Source organism: Cebus imitator, unplaced genomic scaffold (assembly GCF_001604975.1).
Source record: "Cebus imitator isolate Cc_AM_T3 unplaced genomic scaffold, Cebus_imitator-1.0 Scaffold187, whole genome shotgun sequence".
Lineage (NCBI taxonomy): Eukaryota > Metazoa > Chordata > Mammalia > Primates > Cebidae > Cebus > Cebus imitator.
The window spans coordinates 3013396-3028916 of NW_016107502.1; the positions used below are offsets into that span (position 1 = coordinate 3013396).

Genomic DNA, 15521 nt, shown 5'->3' on the forward strand with positions numbered 1-15521 from the left:
GAAGTCACAAGACAGGAGATAACAGCATAACTCCTCTGAGTTTATGGCTTGTATTTATTTCGTGAAAGCAGCCAGAGTCCCATCTCTGCCCTCAAACATGTGCCATTTGTGAGTGGCTGAGTTTATGACATTGGCTGGCAGGATTATCAATCTCCACTTGAAATTGCACTGAGGAATCCCCCACACCCAGAGCAACTGATGCACACAGTGGGCTGGTCATAAAAATACATAAAAATCATTAACCAGAGACCTTCAGCCTTGTGAGACCAGGTGGCCACTCGCACCTCCTCCCTGAGCCCAGGAACCCATAGGTTTTCCTTGATTCTCATCTCTGACAATGTACCAAGGGCCCTCAAATGGAAAAGTACACTGTATCCCAACCTGGGTGACAGAGGAAGACCCTGTCTCAAAAAAGCATAAGAAACCAAAACTAAAATGGAAAAATATATTGCACTTTTCTACATTGTTCCTCTCTTTCTGGAGTTTCACTGTTTCTCAACCCTTCCTCCTCTAAGCCCCCCACATGTTCATGTCTCCTCAAGCCAGCCATATCAAATCGCAGTGTGTCATGGAGGCACCCAGCACAGGAATCTCCCAAGTGGTGCTTGATCAACTTTAGGAGCTTGTGTTCTTGATGAGGACTTTGGAAGAAACCACTGCTATTTGACTCTTTCTCAGATACAGTTGAACCTAGGCTTTAGTCTTCCACCACCACGCCCACCCCCAACCAAGTCAATCTCTAAATCTCACTCTGCCATGAGTCCTTTTGTCTGGGACCAGCACCTATCTGTAATGCAATTTAAGCAACCCAGGTTTAACAAAGTCATTCTTGGAAACAGTCTCTCCCAAGTGACTGCCCTCGGAAACCCCATCCTGGCCCTGCCAACCCTCTCCATCCACAGTTCTTCGTGGTGTTGTCTCTCACCAGAGGCATTTGGCTTCAGTCATCTCCCAATCCATAGAAGACCTTTGCCTGATGCAATGGCTGGATCCCCTGTCCTGGAAAATGCAGGCAGACAGAGTGTCCCTGAAGACAGGAATGAAGAACTGTCCATTTTATTTCTACCTGCCACTGGCTTCAGTGAATTCTAATAGTGCCTAAACCATGCCCTGCATGCCTCTTTACATATAAGCGAGGCTGGTTAAATGTTACCAAGATGGCTTTTAGAGTTGAGGTCCTGATAGGACCTGATAGGAAACACACTGGTTGAACAAATAAAGAGATTACACTATGTACCTGACACTATGCTTAGACACCAGCTATATGGCCTCTGCTCTCCTGGAGCTGACAGTCCATGAAAAGGAAAGACAAGAAAATCAACAGGTACAGTGGATGGGGAATGAGTCAGCTGTGCAGGGCCTGAACTAAGCCATCAGAAGTACTAATGGACAGGAGGGGAAGATCAGGAGAAGGTTTAAGAAGTGGACCCCATTGCACTTGGGGCTGGTCAAAGGTGAGTGTGTGGGAGGAAATCACTCAAGGGAATGCCTCTGTTTCAGGTGTCGCTTGCTCAGAGGGTCATGGTTCAGTTCACGTGGTGGAGTGAGGATATAAAAGGTTTAAGGAACAAGATGATCCATTATTTTTGGGACATTTGAGCTGAGGACATTCCACTGAAGATGCTCACTAGGCAGTTGGACAAATGAGTTTGGAGCTTAACAGCGAGATCTGGGCTGGTGATAAGAATTGGAGGGTCCTCAACAGGTGGGTGGTCACTTTTAGCTAGGTGAAGAGTATGGGGGAGGGCTGGTATTAAACTCAGCTGCAACTCTGTGTTCCCTTCAACTTCTTAGGAAAGCACACTAGAGCTACTCTCCCCTCACCTTCCATCCATTTCCTCATCACCTGCAGTCTTGGTTTTGCTCCCACTATTCTCTCGAAACTTCCTCACAAAAGTTGCAGATGATCTTAACGGTAAGTTCTAATGGATGCCTTGCTGCTCTGCTCTTAACTTACTTGATGTCTCTGTCAAGAAGAGCTGTGCCGCCTTCTTGAAATGTTCCTCCCTGAGTTTTGGTCACGCGACTCCCTTCTGATTCCTTCCAACATTGTGGCTACTTCATGGTTCATGTATTTTTTAGATGACAGAGCATCGTACCCCATGAGAGACTGTGGTGTACACAGGCCTGGATTCACATATGTTAGATTCCAGAGCTGCTGCTTATTTACTTCTGAATGAGTTCCATAACCTTCTGGAAACTTCAGGTCCCACAGCTATAGAATGGGAATAATACTCACACCTCAAGGATTATTGCAGTAATTAAATGGGGTATGTCTAAGGCACATAGCCAATAGTCAGTCACATTGCAAGCAGTTTAAAAGTGGTGGCTCTTATTGTTTGGTGTGGCTGCAGGCTGGGTGGCCACACCCAGCAGAAAGAAATGGTTTAAAAGAGTTAATACAGTTAGTTCTCTGACCACCACCAGCAGCAGCAGCAGCAGCACTCACTGTACTTGAAAACTTGTTAAAAATGCAAATTCTCAGGTCCCATTTGAGAGCCACTGAATCAGAATCTTTGGGACTGGAGCCCAGAAATCTGTTTTAACAAGTCTTGCAGATGATTTTCAAGGTACCTGCAAAAGCCTGAAAACACAGTGGTTTTGTGTGTGCGTGTGTGTGTGTGTGCTTAATAAATTTTGTTTCACTTTATATATTTATTTTCCTTTTCTTCTTCTTTTATTCTTATACTTTTAAGTTCTGGGGTACACAGTTTTAAGATAAAGGAGAAGAAAGTCCTTCAGGAGAGGCTGATGTTTAAAGGAAAGGCAGAAAGACTGGTGGTCAACGAGAGGGAAAGTCATCTCTTCAAATGAGACAGAAAGGTCGGATGTGGAAAATGAAGATCAGATTTTAGACGGCAAAAGGAGAAGTTGAGATTCTCACATGACAATCTTGATTTTTTTTTTCCAGTAAAGAAGTGTAGGTTATGTAATGAGCAGGAGAAAAGGGTTAGAAGAGTAGTGGGCTTGTACAGAGAGAGGGACAACTTGGACACACTGTTGGGAGTATAGGAGAGTGAGGAAAAATATGGCCAGGTGGCAACGGGGACACAGCTGACGCTGCCAGTTGTGACTTCATAGTGATGCGAATCCATGCAGTTGTGTAATTTTTTCAGTGACACTCAAAATCCCTTATTTTCTTGTAGAGGAGGGGGATGCTGCTCTGGTTCAATGTGAGGCTCCGTTGTGTGGCTTCACTGGATGAACTCAGGCACGGAAGCATGTGTGTGATGTTGAGTATGGCTGGAGTGTTGGGCCAGACTGGAAATAAGAAAGAGTGGTGGAAGAATGGGAAGTGAAGACTTGCAAATATCAACATTACTTGGACTGTGGTGAGGAGCTGCTGGCCAAAGTGAAGTAGGATTGACATTAGGAGCAAGTGAGTTTCTGGATCTGAGTTGCTTGTGATGATGGTAGGATTGGAGAAGATGGCAATGCGGATGACAGTCACAAAGTACAAGTCCTTATGGCTGAATGGTGTGCCCCCTCAAAGGCAAGGCTCTCATAGACAGAAGAGTGAAGGCTTAGAAGTGATGGATAGCACCTCAGCTCCGCTCCTCAGACAGTACACGGAACTGAATGCAAATAGGCCATTGCTTTCAATATTTGCCAGCATCAGAATAAATCCACTCCAGCATTAAAACATAATTCAAGTTTTAAAGGCACCTGAATATTATTTAGAATTAAAAATCTAGAAGCAGCCATTCCTTATGAAGGAATCAGTTAGCAAACAGCCTTCTCAACAGCTGAGCAGAAATGTCGGAGGCCCTGCTGCTGTTGCCTGGAACTAAGTCACTGGCTAGCCATGGCGTGTCACCTCTCCTCCTCTACCTCAGGATTGATCTGAGCAGTAAGGGACTGGATTATTTGTCCTCTATGACCCCTGCCAGCCTTCTATCAGATGACTTGCTGTCTGCTAGCTAGAAATGTCATTCTGTTCTGAGTTTAGATCCTTCATATCATAACGAAAGATGCACTGGATTAACAGGTAGGCAGGAATTTGAGTTAACCTTATCTACCTAAAACCCTGCTGCTGTGTATACATCCTACCTTCTCTCTACACTGAGCCATTCAATCGGACTGCATGTTATGGTATCTCCATGCTTCTGCACATGGTGCTTTCTCTGGAATACCCTCATCCCCCTTTTTATCCTGGGAAACTCGAATCATTCTTTAATCACAATTGAAATGTCTCCTAGCCATTGAAGTCTCTCCTTATTCCTCTAGGCTGGAAGTCACTCCTTCCTCTTATGTTTCCATGACACTTTGTATATCACATCATGTCGTAATTTGTGTTTATCTTTCTCGGTTTCTGTTACTAGTTAGGGCCAAGAATGTAAGCTGTTCTTCTATGTATGCCTAGTGCCTGGTGCTAGCATGATGCTTGGTACGTATTTAATGTTCAGTGTATACTCCCTGTATAGAAACAAGAGTACCACAACTCACAATTATACAGCTTACAATTTTCCAAGTACTGTCACATATGCGGTATACTCATGGAGGGCTCGGTAAGGGAAGTTATCTGTTATCCCATTAGAAATGATGATTTGAGGACACAGATTATTTGAACAATGTGCCCTAAGCTGCTCAGCTAATAAAGAAGTGGAGACAGGGAGTGAAGCCCATGTCCTATATTTCCAAGTCCATTGTATTTCTCTCCTCTTTGACACTGTCCCCAAAATACTTGCCAGAACATAGGGTCAAGATGTGAACATTTGAATGGAAGCCAGTCTGACCGATTCCTGACCCTCTTGTTATTATCCGGAGGGCTGAGGATGATGATGATAAGGAAGCTGCCGTTGAGGATGACAAAGCTTGGCCTCCTGGCCTTTGTGGGCTTCCCCAAAGAACGAAGACCACAGCCTGCTTCTTTTGTAGCCCAAACCCAGTTCCACTCCAGGCCTCATCACTTAACATTTGTCATCTTCATTCTTCTCTTGGGGTCAGGAGTAACCTGCACTGGTTTAACATTGGTATGACTGAGTATCTCTTCTTTACAGTCCTGCTTTAAGAAAACTCAAAATATAAAAATCTCGATTAAAATCCTAGGGGGATCTGTAGATACTGCCCCTTCAGAGAGGTGAAGTATAATTCCCACACCTTCAATGTGCGCATTTTATGACTTTCTTCTGAAGAGTAAAGTATGGAAAGGAGAAAAAAAGGAACTTTACAATAAAGAAATCTGACAGATATCATCTCCACCAGGAGATCAAGGTTGGCGTCATCAGTGATCAGTCATAGTCTAGCCTGTACCCTTGATATGATGTGGTGAAAATGGCCCCTTCCCTCTGTGGCCTTCCTCCCCCGAACACATAGCTTTAGTCTAATCATGGGAAAAATTTCAGACGAGCCTGTATTGAGGGACAATCTACAAAATACTTGACCAGTACACCTCAAAACTGACACAGTTATCAACAACAAGAAAAGTCTGAGAAGGTATCACAGTCTAGAGGAGTGTAAGGGGACATGGTGACTAAATGTAATGTGCTCTCTTGGAGGGGACCCTGGAAGAGCAGATGGATATTAGGTAAAAACTAATAAAATTGTATATTATTAAACTTAAATAATATTAGATTTTATATTTATAAGAAATTATGAAGGAAGTATAAACTTTAATAATAATGTACAATATTGGTTCATTGGTTGTGAAAAAATGGACTTAATTAATAGGGGAGACTGGGTGTAGCGTATATGGGAACTCTCTGTATTGTCTTTGAAGTCTTTCTGTAAATCGAAAACTACTCTAAAATAAAAATTTATTTTAAGAAAGAAAGAAAACAGAGGAAGGAAATACCCCATCTTATTAATGGAAATGCAAAATGGTACAGCCACTATGGGAAGTTGTCTGGCAGTCTCTTTTAAAGTCAAACATATACGTACCCTGTGAGCTGGTAATTCCAGTCTTTGGTAATTACCTAAGGGAAATGAAGACCTATGTTCACACCAAAACCGGTGCACACATACTTTTACGACGGCTTTATCCATAATTGCCAAAAACTAGAAACAATTCAAACATCCATCAAATCGTGAAAGGATAAATGAACTCTGGTACGTCCCTACAGTTGAATATTGTTCGACAATAGAAAGGAACAAACTACTGAGACACGCAGTGACATAGACGGCATGAATCTCAAATGCACGAAATCAAAGAAGCCAGACTCAACATACTCTGTGAATCCACTTATGTGACATTTTGGAAAAGATAAAACCAGAGGGGCATAAAACAGATCTTCCACGTTCTGGGGACTGTGGGAGTTGACAGACTACAGAGTGACATGGGAAAATGATGGGAAGTGATGGTATTATTCTATGTCTTCATTGTGGTTGTGGTTTTATATGACTATGCATGTATCAAAACTTACAGAACTGCATACTGATGAGGGTTGCACAAGTAATGAATTTTACTATGTGTAAATCATACCTTAGTTAAAAAGGAAGCCAGATGTGGTGTCCTGTGCCTGTGATTTCAGCTAATCTGGAGGCTGGGGTGGGAGGATCACTTGAGCCCAGGAGTTTGAGGTTGCAGTGAGCTATGACTGTGTGACTGTGCGTCAGCCTGGGTGGCAGAGTGAGACTCTGTCTCTAAAACAAGAACAAGAAAAAAAAAACAAAAAAGAAAACAACTCAAGGATGATTGCCACTTTACAAAATTATTCTCCAAGGGATTTGTTTAAACAGCCCTCTCACCTGTTGCCTTTTCGGTGATTGGTGGTTTCCTTTCCAAATGTTTAGCTTGCCAAAAGGGCACTTATGTGGTTTTATTACTATGCTACTTGCTGTCTGGAGGCTCAAAAATGGGAACCATCATCAAGGGACACAGACACAAAGAGCTGAGACAAAGAAGCTAGCACAGAGGACAGTTAGGCTCCTGGCTTAACAATGACTGCATTAGCTAAGTGCTTTATAGACACCTGCTTTTGATATAAACATGAAGCTGATTAGGCCCTACTGTTATGAGCCTTCCAGTTTACAAAGCTCTCTCATATGCATGCTCTCAAGTGATCCACACAATACCTGGGCCACTTAGATGGGACAAGCCTTGTTATTTCCGTTTTAAAAGAAGAGGGAGATGCTAAGAGTTCTCATCCCTCTGTGTGCCTGCACTCTCATGACCTGCTTCATAGGTTGGCTGATTTTAAATGTGGGGTAATTTGGTGTGATAGATATAACTATTTTATATACTTTACAGATAGGGAATATAAATTATTTTACAGAAAAGGAAGCGGAGGATCTGGGAATTTCCCAAGGCTACTCACCTAAGAAGTACCAGGGCCAAGAGTTCAGAACTCGGATGTTCTGTTCCCAGTCTGCTTCTCTTTGTACTGTCTTACATGCTGGTTATGGGATTTTTATGCAGAGTGTATTTAAGTTAAGGATATTTTGCTACAAATCTTCATATTGTTAATGTATCAGTGAGTGGAGAATTTTAATTGGCTTCCATTATTAGAGCCAGATTGTTATAAGTAAAAACTACTTTACTCAAACTGTCATTTTTACTAGTGACTCTGGGAGCTTGGAAAACAGTGGTGCAATGTTTGTGTTTCTCTTGGCTTCTTATGTTGGGAAAGCGTCTGAATGCAGGAGTACAGCATTGCATCGGAAGCTATGACTTCCAGAAAAAAGAGATCATCAATGTAAACGTGCGAAGGGGTGATTTTTCAACAGACGCTAGAACATTATATCAAAATGAGCATTGTTTTCTTTTAGTTGGTTTGAGAGGACATTTAATTCGGTTGCTTTTTAGTTATATCTCATTTTTATGCAAAATAGTGATGCCACCTTCCTAATCAGGTTCAGCTTAGAAATGCTTTTCCTTGTTTCCTTGGTGTTCTCTGAGCTCCTCCTGGGCAGAGCTGAACCTTCTCCTCAGCGTGTCCTCAGTATCTAGCACAGAGCCCGACCCATGGACACTGTTCAGACTGTGTTTGTTGAGTAGAACTGAATCAAGACTCATTCCTCAAAACCTTTACTATGATTAGGGGGCCTCAGGAAAAGTCCCTCCATGGCCCCTCACATTTCTCTTCAGAATCCCTGTTGAGTGTTATCATCCGCTTGCCTATCTTCAGCTTTCCGTGTCAACATCGTAACAAAAAATCTTCAAAAATACCCTTAAGGAAAACGCTAGTGTGTGAGTTAAACTAAGAATTAATACTGAAGGAAAATGAAAGAAATTCTACCCCCTCTTGATGTTTGGCCCAATTTAGAAGAATATGAGGACAGGTGTGGTGGCTCACGCCTGTAATCCCAGCACTTTGGGAGACCGAGGCAGGCGGATCACGAGGTCAAGAGATCGAGGCCATCCTGGTCAACATGGTGAAACCCCGTCTCTACTAAAAATACAAAAATTAGCTGGGTGTGGTAGCATGTACCTGTAGTCCCAGCTACATGGGAGGCTGAGGCGGAAGAATTGCTTGAACCCAGGAGGTGGAGGTTGCGGTGAGCTGAGATTGCACCACTGCACTCCAGCCTGGTGACAGAGCAAGACTGTCTCAAATAAATAAATAAATAAATAAATAAATAAATAAATAAATAAAAAGAATGTGAATGAGTCTTGTTCCAATCCCATTAGAAGTAGGTTTATATGTGCCCGTTTCTTTAGAATGGCCACAAGATATGGTTACCTTGTTCTACAACTAGGTAGAACTCGACCTTTCACTCAGTTCCAGGCATGCACTGTGTGACGGAAAGCTTGTTGGACTATAAGAGTCTAGAAACTGGATTCTATCACTAAGTGTGCAAATCTGAATCTATTGCTTGTTTACGTGATCTGTAAATGCAAGTGCTAATTACTAATTTCTATTACCATTTATTAAGCCAACTCGACCCTTTACTCAGTTCCAGGCATGCACTGAGAATTGTTCCCCTTCTCAGATCCCCTCAGGCTCACTCCCAAACTGGCCAGGGATTCTTAAACCTTTTGGTGTGTGGGTGTCGTCTCTGTTTCCTTAGCCTGTGAGCCCCGCAGAAGTAGTGATCGTGTCAATTTTCTTTTGTCTCCCTCGTGCCTGGCACCAAGATCCACGCACCGTGGGCTCAAGAGTGATTTTTAGAAAGAAATCATTTAGGATAAGGAGGTCCTTCGCTTACAGTACAAGCTTTCAAAGGCTAGATGGCACTGTTGCTAGCACCAAATCAGGTGTGTTCTGAATATCAGTGGTGAGGAGGGGAAAGGAGAGAGAGCAGGGGCCCTGGAGTGCTCACCGCTGAGCCGCGTTCAGACACCTTGCAGAAGTACTGGTGGATCCTTGCCTTCCTGGCAGGGAGTGCTCTGCCATATTCTCTGCACCTTCACAAACACGGCTTCAGATGGTCTTCCCAGCTACCTTGTGTAGCAGGCAGGACAGCTGTATCCATTCTAATTTTATAGAACTGCAGCTCAGAAAAATCAAGTGCCTGAACTAAATTTATACAGAAGAGCTGTTTAATTAGTAGAGCTGTTTACCATTCATAGCTGCTGGCTTGGCACCCCACCCCCTACCGAGTGAGGGTCCTCAGAGCGTGCTGAAGGAGGACTCTGGTTGGTGATACGATCGTCCCAGGGTAATGGCCTGGGTGAACTGGACCCCGTCTGAGGGGAAAAAGGCAGGATTCTCAGCTAAGTTGATTGAATGGATCAGCTTAATCTGTGCCTCAAAATGTATGGATTGTGACAAGGGGGAGCACATAACACTCCATGTGGCTTCTTTGAAGAACAACATTGTGGGTGATTTACACAATTGTGAGCTCTAAGATCAGCGGTTGATAATGCCCTATTTATAAGATGCTGCCCTGGGGCTGGGGCGCATCTGTCATTTGTCCATTTCTTTACTGCAGTCACATGTTTCTCACAAAACTGCCCTGTGATAGGCAGGACAGGTATCACCATCATGCCCAATTTACAGACGAAGAAAGAAAAGGTCAGAAATGCGAATAAGAGACATATCCAGGATCACATAGCTGATAAGTGGTTGAACTAGAACTTTAGCCCAGTGTGAGGCTGAAGTCAGATCTTGTTCCTTTTTCACTGTAGTTTTTCCAGGCTATGCCGGTTTATCTAGAAATTACAAAATTAGGAGAGCTGTTGTTGATATGGAGAGTAAGGCATCAGTGACGAGAAGTAGATCTATATAGAATGATAATGATCAATCATATGCAAATATATGCAAATTGTGAGCAAATTAATATCTGTTATTTATGCCTTCTGATTGTCTCTGCTCTCCCATGTCTCCCCAGGATGATGAAGACAAACTGACATGGAAGGATCGTTTCCCCGGTTACCTGATGAACTTTGCCTCCATCTTATTCATGGTAATTTCTTTGAGGGACCACTTGCCTGTGACTGCATGCATGTAGATGCTGTCGGGTGACTACTTGTGAATATTATATTCTGCTATGAAAATAAGGAGAGGCTGGTAAAGGGGAAGCCACAGTCCTGTGTAGAGGGGTAGGATCTTGTGTGATAGTGAAGCCATTGACCACACATGCTAGAAGCTGGAACTTCCAGGGAGTGGGTAGAGAGATGGTGCTTCCACATTGAGACAGACCAAGAACTTGGAGAAGGAATCAGGTGGGATGGCTGCAATTGCGGCAGCCTGTTTGGGCTTTGGGGTGGTTCTCTCTGACGTTCGTGGATAAACCAGAATCTGGAAGCCACAGGAGATAGTCAGCTTGGGCTCAGTAAGTCAAATCATGAGTCAAATGATTCTTTAGCTTCCCCGTAGTGGCTGGGTTTATTTCCTTGTGCTCTACCTTAGAGTTTCATAGTGCCCTTTTGCAAGACTAAGATGGTGTCAGCTGTATCCGGGAAAGCTAAGGGAAAACCCTGTGATTCGCATTTGCGTTAGATCGATAAAGTGGTAGCAGTTCATTCTTGGTTGCCAGCATGGGCAAGACAGCAGCATATGAAGCTAGAGGACCTAGAAGAAGGCAAAAGTCAGAGGACTAAGTGAGGGTTACTAATACCTCACATCTCTTTGTGGAAATATGCCTTACAGTATTCAAGATTGGAGGCTCTGCTTTACAAAGAAGTGTGTGTACTCACAGCTCAGAGCATTTCTTAGCAGGCCTGCACATTACTTGCAGGGTGGAAGAGGGATTACTTATTCCAAAAATTGGCCTGGAAATTGTTGTAACTCTGACTCTGGCCTGAGATTACCACTGCCATTATTTTTGCCATCATGACCATTAAATACAGGAGCTGTGTTTTTATCTCAGAAATTTAAAAGGTGAAGGAAACTTAGATCCCACCAATTCAACTTCTCATTTTGCAGGTGAAGTTCAGAGTTGATAGGTGACTTGCAAAAGCTTAGAAGTCTAAATTTGTTTTCTTCTCATTGCTTAACAAGTGCAAGTCATGTGGAATTTATTCAAGAATATGTGGTTAGTTGCAGTGTGTTAAGCTGTAATGATATAAAGTTTAATTTAGCACTTCAAAGCCTCCCATAATATGCATATAATTGTCAAAGAGTTTATTCATTCATTCAAGAAATATTTAATGAGTCAAATGATGAGCTTGACACCATTCTTAGACACTTGGTATACAGCAGAAAACAAAACAAAATAGTCCCTCTCTTAAAAAATTTACAGACAATAAATAAGTAAATAAAAAAAGTAGGTAAAATAGACTTCTATCCCCGGTTGTGGTAGGTTAGGGTATTTTTAACATCCCATTTTGCTAAAATTCACAAAAAATATTGGATAAATGCATTTTTCAATCTTCTCAAGGCCTCAAAGGGCTGAGAGGATAGGAAGTAATACTGGGCTAAAATCTAAGGAAAAATGGGAACCAAGGAAACAAATACCTGAGCATTAGAGCTCCTTTTACCTCGAGAACGTTTTCTCATCTAGACAAACTCAGACTTTGGTTTTGGTGGTTTAATGGGAGCAAGGAGGATAGAAATCAGGGATAACGGATGGCTCACAATGGGAATTTTAACAGGGCATCCTCACCAAATTAAATCAGAACTCCAAAGGGCCATCTTCAGAGCACTTATGAGACTACAGAAAAATATTATTATGGATCTAAGCAGAGAAGGGAGAAAAGGGGAAACAAAATTCTGTGCTTAGAAGTGGCCAGGGATCTTATATGGAAGACCAGGGATCTTATATGGAAGACCAGGGATCTTATATGGAAGACCAGGGATCTTATACTGAACCACGGTCTTCAATATAAGATTGAAGACCTTGACTGTGGAAAATAATAATGCCAATTCTCATGAGATTAAAAAAGATAGAACTAAAGTTTACGCAGCAATAATATGTAAGTTTAGTGGGCAATAAATAGAATAATAATTTTCTAAGGTCTTTATACTGTCCACTCAATAAACTGATTTTAAGATTTATATGGAAGCACAAAGGCTAAGAATAGTCAACAAACTCTTGAAGGATGGATGTGTTACTGTAATTATAAAACTACAATAAGTAAGACAATGTCATATTCTTGTGGGAAGAGTTAATTAGCCCAATGGAACAAAATAGAAAATAAAGAACCGGATTAATGCAACAGGCACTGCATGTAAGTAAGTGGGTAAAAGAATGAACTTCTCAGTCAGTGCTTCTGGGACAGTTGGGTGCCCATACAGAAGAAAATAAAACTGGGTCTTAAAGATGAACTGTGAAAGGCAAAACAATAGAGTTTATAAATATATAAGAAAATATATGTTCATGACCTTGGGGCAGGGAAGAATTTCTTGAGCAAGATGCAAAAAGCACAATTGTAATATAATGCTGGTAAATTTGACTATATTAAAATTAAGAATTTAAGTTCATAAAAGACCTCATAAACTCTGTGGGAAGACACATTTTCAGAATGGGATAATATATTTGCAACAACTATCACTCACAAAGAATTATTCTCAATGTATATAAAGAATATAAAACATGGAAAAAGCTAATTCAGTATAAAATAGGAAAAAAATGAATATGTACTTCATGAAAGAGGAAATCCAAATGGCCAGTAAGCCTATAAAAGAGTATCCAATCCCATTAGTAATCCTGGAAATTCTAATTTAAACCAGAGTGAGATACCATATATGCCCAAAAGTCTTCAATAACAAGCACTGGAAAAGATATAGATTAAAAAAAAATCTTATACGCTACTTGTAGGAGTATAAGTTGAAAAAGCAAAACACCTTGGATGCAGTTGGCATTATCTAGTGAAACTGAAAATACATATATCCTGGGGCCCAGAAATTCTACTCCTGGATATCTGCCTTAGAAAAACTCGTGTATGTGAGCGGCAAAATACGTATAGAAGAATGTCTATGGAAGCCCTGCTTATAATAACTCAACCTGGAAACAATCCAAATAATAAAATGCTGGTAAATTTGACTAGATTAAAATTAAGAATTTAAGTTCGTAAAAGACCTAATAAACTCTGTAACAAGACGAATTACCAGAATGGGATAATGTATTTGCAACAACTATAGCTCACAAAGCCTGTCACCACCAGAATGGATATATAAATTGAGGCAATTAAATACTACATAGTCATGAGAAGGAGCAAACTAATGTTGTATATATACAACATCAAGGATGAAAAATAAACAAGATGAAAGAATATATACAGTTTGATTCTACTCATTGAGAGTTCAGAGACAATACTCAACTCTGTTGTTTAAGGATGCATACCTCAGTGTGTTAAAACTATCAAATGAGCAAGAGGATGATTATCACAAAATTCTGCACAGTGATTGGATCAAAGGAGAGATGGGAGATCACGTGTGTGTGCTGGGGAGAAGGGCAATCAGAGCTGCTGGCAGTGCTGGTCTGGGCTTATACTGGTGTTTATTTTATTCATTAAACTCTGTGTGTGTGTGTGTGTGTGTGTGTGTGTGTGTGTGTGTGTGTGTGTAAAATGGATTTTTCTGCATGTTCACAATAAAATTCAAAAAGCACAAAATGCATATATTAAATAGGTTGGTCAGGTAAGTTCTCATTAAGATGACATTTTTATCAAAGATCTGGAGGAGGAGCAGGAGCCAGCCACATGGATATTCTAGGAAGAACATTCTGAGCAGAGGAAACAGCAAGAGGAAAAGCCCAAGGGGAGCAATGCCTGGGATCCGGAGGGACAGCAAGAAAGAGCCACAGTGTGGCTGGAGCCAGCACCCTGGAGGGGTGGCTCCAGGTAGGGCCCTGGAGGCCACAGTTAGGACGTGGGCTAATTCTATGTGAGATGAGAACTCCTAGTAGAAAGTTCTACAAGGAGTGACATGACCTGTCATGCATTTCAAAAGGATCATTCTGGATGCTGGAGTGAGAAAATGCTGGTAGAAAGGCAAGGGTGGGAAGAGGGAGACCAAGTAGGAATCTGTTGTGATGGTGCAGGAAGTGTGGTGGCCTGGGCAGGGCGAGTGGAGAGAGCTTAGATGCGAGTTCTATTTTGAAAGTGGACTGAAAGAATTTGATCATGTGGTAGGAAACTGAAGGGAAGTCAAGGATGATTCTAAGGCTTTTGTTCGGAACAGCCCCAAATCTGCAGTTATTCCTTACTCGGTTGCCCTCACGATGGACATGAATCTGGGGTTCAGAGAAGACATCCAGGCTGGAGACCCAATCACTGTAGAAGGCATTGAAAGCTACAAGATTGAACGAGATCACCAAGGGAATGAGAGTAGATAGAGAAAATGTACCAGGACCAAGTCCCAAGACACTGGAGTGCTAAAGTTTGGGAGCATGACGAGGAGCCAGAAGGAGAACTGAAAAGGGACAGGAGAGAACAGGGAGTCTCAGAAGTCAAGAAAGCGTTTCAAAGGGGCAGGGCGATCATTGTATCAGATGCTGCTGATCAGTCAGGCAAGGAGAGGACTGAAACTCGGAGCTTGTCTGCTGCCTGAGAAAAAATGCTGTATCATTGTCGTGGTCGTCATCCATCATCATCATCAGCAGCATCATCAAACAACAAATAGATCACCGAACCACCATTCAACAAATACTAGAAACGGAGTCAATGATGGGTCATCTTGCCAAAGTTCTAAGTTTTTTCTTTTTTAAAAATTCCATTGATACCTCGTAGACTGGAAAGTAGAAATTTTTTATTATTCAGAAATAATATATAATTATCTTTCCTTTGTAAAATCTTCCCTTTCCCAACCCCACCCAATTCCAAATCTTGATAGAAATGCAAGATTCTGTATCAGAGCCAATAACTAATTGAGAACCTCACTATGTCTGGGGTCCCACAACTGCCACCAGCAAGTTCTGGGGACTGGACCATGTGGGCAGGAGCTGGGAGCAGAGTAGTGGGAATGAGGGGAGTCCCCTTCACACATCATCCTTCACAGTCAGGTGCTCAAGCTTGTCCAGGCTTAAGCTTCCAGACCAAGGAGAATTGTTAATAGCACTTCTTTTTTGCTCTCAAGAAAAGTGTTCCAGATTGAACAATGCATTATATTGTTTCCTGCCTATGTGGTTTTGGAAAATCCTTATTTGACACTAACTTGTCCTCATTTCTTTTTCCCACTTAATAAAAGCCCAGTTTTCTAAGGAAAAGGGGCTTGGCATTACCCTAGAACAAGGTGTGGGGCCTGAGATGAAGGGCT

General features: G+C 41.9%; 1 protein-coding gene across 3 annotated transcripts in view; it reads left to right on the forward strand.

Moving 5' to 3' along the window:
• The window catches only part of ANO2 (anoctamin 2), a 384342-nt gene that overhangs the window by 288061 nt on the left and 80760 nt on the right, over positions 1–15521 (forward strand). For all 3 annotated transcript variants that reach the window (XM_037744853.1, XM_037744854.1, XM_037744855.1), the window contains one exon: positions 10213–10287. In XM_037744853.1, the coding sequence (XP_037600781.1) occupies positions 10213–10287 (75 nt within the window). The remainder of the gene's footprint in view (positions 1–10212; positions 10288–15521) is intronic.